Genomic DNA, 2,500 nt, shown 5'->3' with positions numbered 1-2,500 from the left:
CAAAAGTTTCTAAAGGCACCTTTGAATATCATAGTTCCTGGTGAAGACGACCCAAACCCCACTCGTACTCGTATTCGTGGTGTCCCCATTTCTTTTGCTCTCAGTAAACTTTTTAGTGAGGCACTACTTTTCATTCTTGATTTCCATGTCAATAAAATAAGTAAAGGTTCAGTGTTTTTATACCGCATGCATGATGATATTTGGTTTTGGTCAGACAGCAAAAGCCAATGTGAATTCATTTGGACATCCATCAACAAGTTTAATAACATAATGGGACTTGAGTTTAATTTGGAAAAAACAGGATCTCTTGCTCTTAGTGCTGAACGCCAACCTTTTACTTCAACTACATTACCAGATGGTGTTGTTAAATGGGGACTTCTTTATCTTGATAATAATGGGAAATTTAAAATTGACCAAGAGGCTGTTGACAAACAGATTGTGGAAATGAAATTCCAGCTTTCCAATATACCTTCTTTACTATCATGGGTCCGTGCTTACAACACGTACGTGACCAAGTTTTTGACTTCCAACTTTGGCAACCCCTTGAAAAGTTTGGGTATTGACCATGTTTACGACATTATTGCGACATTACAACGGGTGCACAAGGAATTGTTTAAGGAACAAAATGGTGATATTTCTCTTTACTTTTTACAAGAAGTACAGAAGCTTGGGAACAATACAACATTCAATGTCAATGTGAAACAAAATAATAATGAAGAAGAATTTTCCAAATCATTTTTAAGTTGGATTTTCCTTCCTCTTAAATTTGGAGGGCCTGGATTAATGAATCCACTTTTTTATTATTCGTCTATTGTTGCTCAGTACAGATTTGAGGCCAAGAAAAGAGAAGCAGAATCTGGTAATCAGGACCAAGAATATCATGAAGGATTTTACGAGATTGTTGATCAAGACTATAAAAAGTACAAAAAAATTAAAGAAGCTTGGATTAATGTGGGAGTATTGAAAAAAAAAATGAAAAAAGATTATTCAAATCAAAATTATGATCCTGAGAATTATCCTTCAGTCAATCAATATTTGGCAGATGGACGAATGGCCGAGGCAATTTCTCGGCGTTGGGCACTCAAATTTAAAGCTCAGTTTTTATCATTTGAGCCTGCGGTACTACAAATCCCAGAGAAAGAGATTAGACAAGCTATTAAAGAGATTGTAGAGATGGGAGGAGGAGGAAATTATTCAGAAAAACAACAACAACAACAACAACAACCATCACAAAAGGTGCTTGTAAATTTTAGTGTTGTGGGAAAAGTGTGTGGAGCTGATATGATGAGAACTTGGGGGGGTATGCAATCAGTTTGGCCACAATGTTTACCTCTTGGAGTGATTGATTTATGGAGCAAACAAAAACATATGTGGATATAAAAAAGATAAAGTCATAGTTAATTTAAATTTAAATTTTTTTAATTTTTTTAATTTTTTTTAATTTTTTTTTAATTTTTTTTTAATTTTTTTTTAATTTCCATTTTAAGCACATGGTGAATCTCTATGACCACTAATTTATGCTACGTCAATATATAGTCAATCGTTAACTTAAATTTTTTTTTTATAAGCCATGGTGACAAAAGTTGTTAATTAGTATTAGTCACTGTGACTTGACAGTCAGCTCATCAAAGTCGGGCGGCTGAGTCAAGCGGCTAAGCTTAGAGAAATACTGATTATTTTTTTTCATCAATTCATATATATATATAACCAAATCCCTCCTCTACCATTTTTTTTTATTCCCATTTTCAAATCATATATTTTTATATTTTCAATTCAATTAAAACAATCAATGAAATCCTTTACAAATTCTCTTTCAAATCTTGGAGTTCTTAAAAAAAAGCAACTTGATAAAAATGCTGCTGCATTTGATTCTTTTAAAGATCCTCTCTTGTCTTGTGTGAATGACAATTCATCTTCTCCTTTGTCCAAAGCCCAATTTCTTCTTGATGAAATCAAATCTAAACGATTTCCTCGTTGGGACCCATCCAAGGGATTGATTTCTGAACAAGACTTTACCGACTTACAAACTCAGCTTTGGACTATTGCCAATACTGCTCCCACGGTGGCTTGCAATGATCAATCTGCAGATATCCAACCTGTGATTACAACCATTTTAAAATCATTAAAGGATGAAGAAAACAAATACGAATTTGCCAAACTTTTTTATGATATTTTTGATGAGGAAATGACGGCTCAAACCAAAACTACAACTGAAAACCCCCCCCAGATTGTTCCACGAGATGAAATGAAGGTGCAAATCAAGGAGTTTGAAGACCTTGCATTTATAAAAGACAATGTTGATGAAGCAAAAGTAACTGCTTACCTTGAAGACCTTTTTTCTGATGTCCAAGACGAGCTTAAAGAGTTTCGTAAAACTTTGGGTGTTTTTTCTCTCCAAAGCCTTAAAGCTGACGAGACTAGTATCACCCCAGAAAAAATCAAAGATGCCATTCGTCTTTATCGCAATAGCGGGCTTCTAACCAACGAAGAAAGTGCAATT

General features: G+C 34.2%; 2 protein-coding genes across 2 annotated transcripts in view; both read left to right on the top strand.

Annotated features, from left to right (window-relative positions):
* The window catches only part of SAPINGB_P004244 (uncharacterized protein), a gene marked incomplete at both ends in the record, with an annotated part of 2,931 nt that extends 1,551 nt beyond the window's left edge, over positions 1-1,380 (top strand). The window contains one exon of the mRNA XM_031998959.1: positions 1-1,380. This exon is cut by the window's left edge and continues 1,551 nt beyond it. Within this exon, the coding sequence (XP_031854850.1) occupies positions 1-1,380 (1,380 nt within the window).
* A 409-nt stretch (positions 1,381-1,789) lies between these two features.
* SAPINGB_P004243 (uncharacterized protein) overlaps positions 1,790-2,500 on the top strand; it is a gene marked incomplete at both ends in the record, with an annotated part of 2,919 nt that continues 2,208 nt past the window's right edge. The window contains one exon of the mRNA XM_031998958.1: positions 1,790-2,500. This exon is cut by the window's right edge and continues 2,208 nt beyond it. Coding sequence (XP_031854849.1) covers positions 1,790-2,500 — 711 coding nt within the window.

The sequence above is a fragment of the Magnusiomyces paraingens genome, assembly GCF_902498895.1.
Source record: "Magnusiomyces paraingens strain CBS 517.90 genome assembly, contig: contig3, whole genome shotgun sequence".
Classification (NCBI taxonomy): domain Eukaryota; kingdom Fungi; phylum Ascomycota; class Dipodascomycetes; order Dipodascales; family Dipodascaceae; genus Magnusiomyces; species Magnusiomyces paraingens.
Note: the sequence above shows the minus strand (reverse complement) of the source record. Positions and strands in the feature narration are given on the sequence as shown.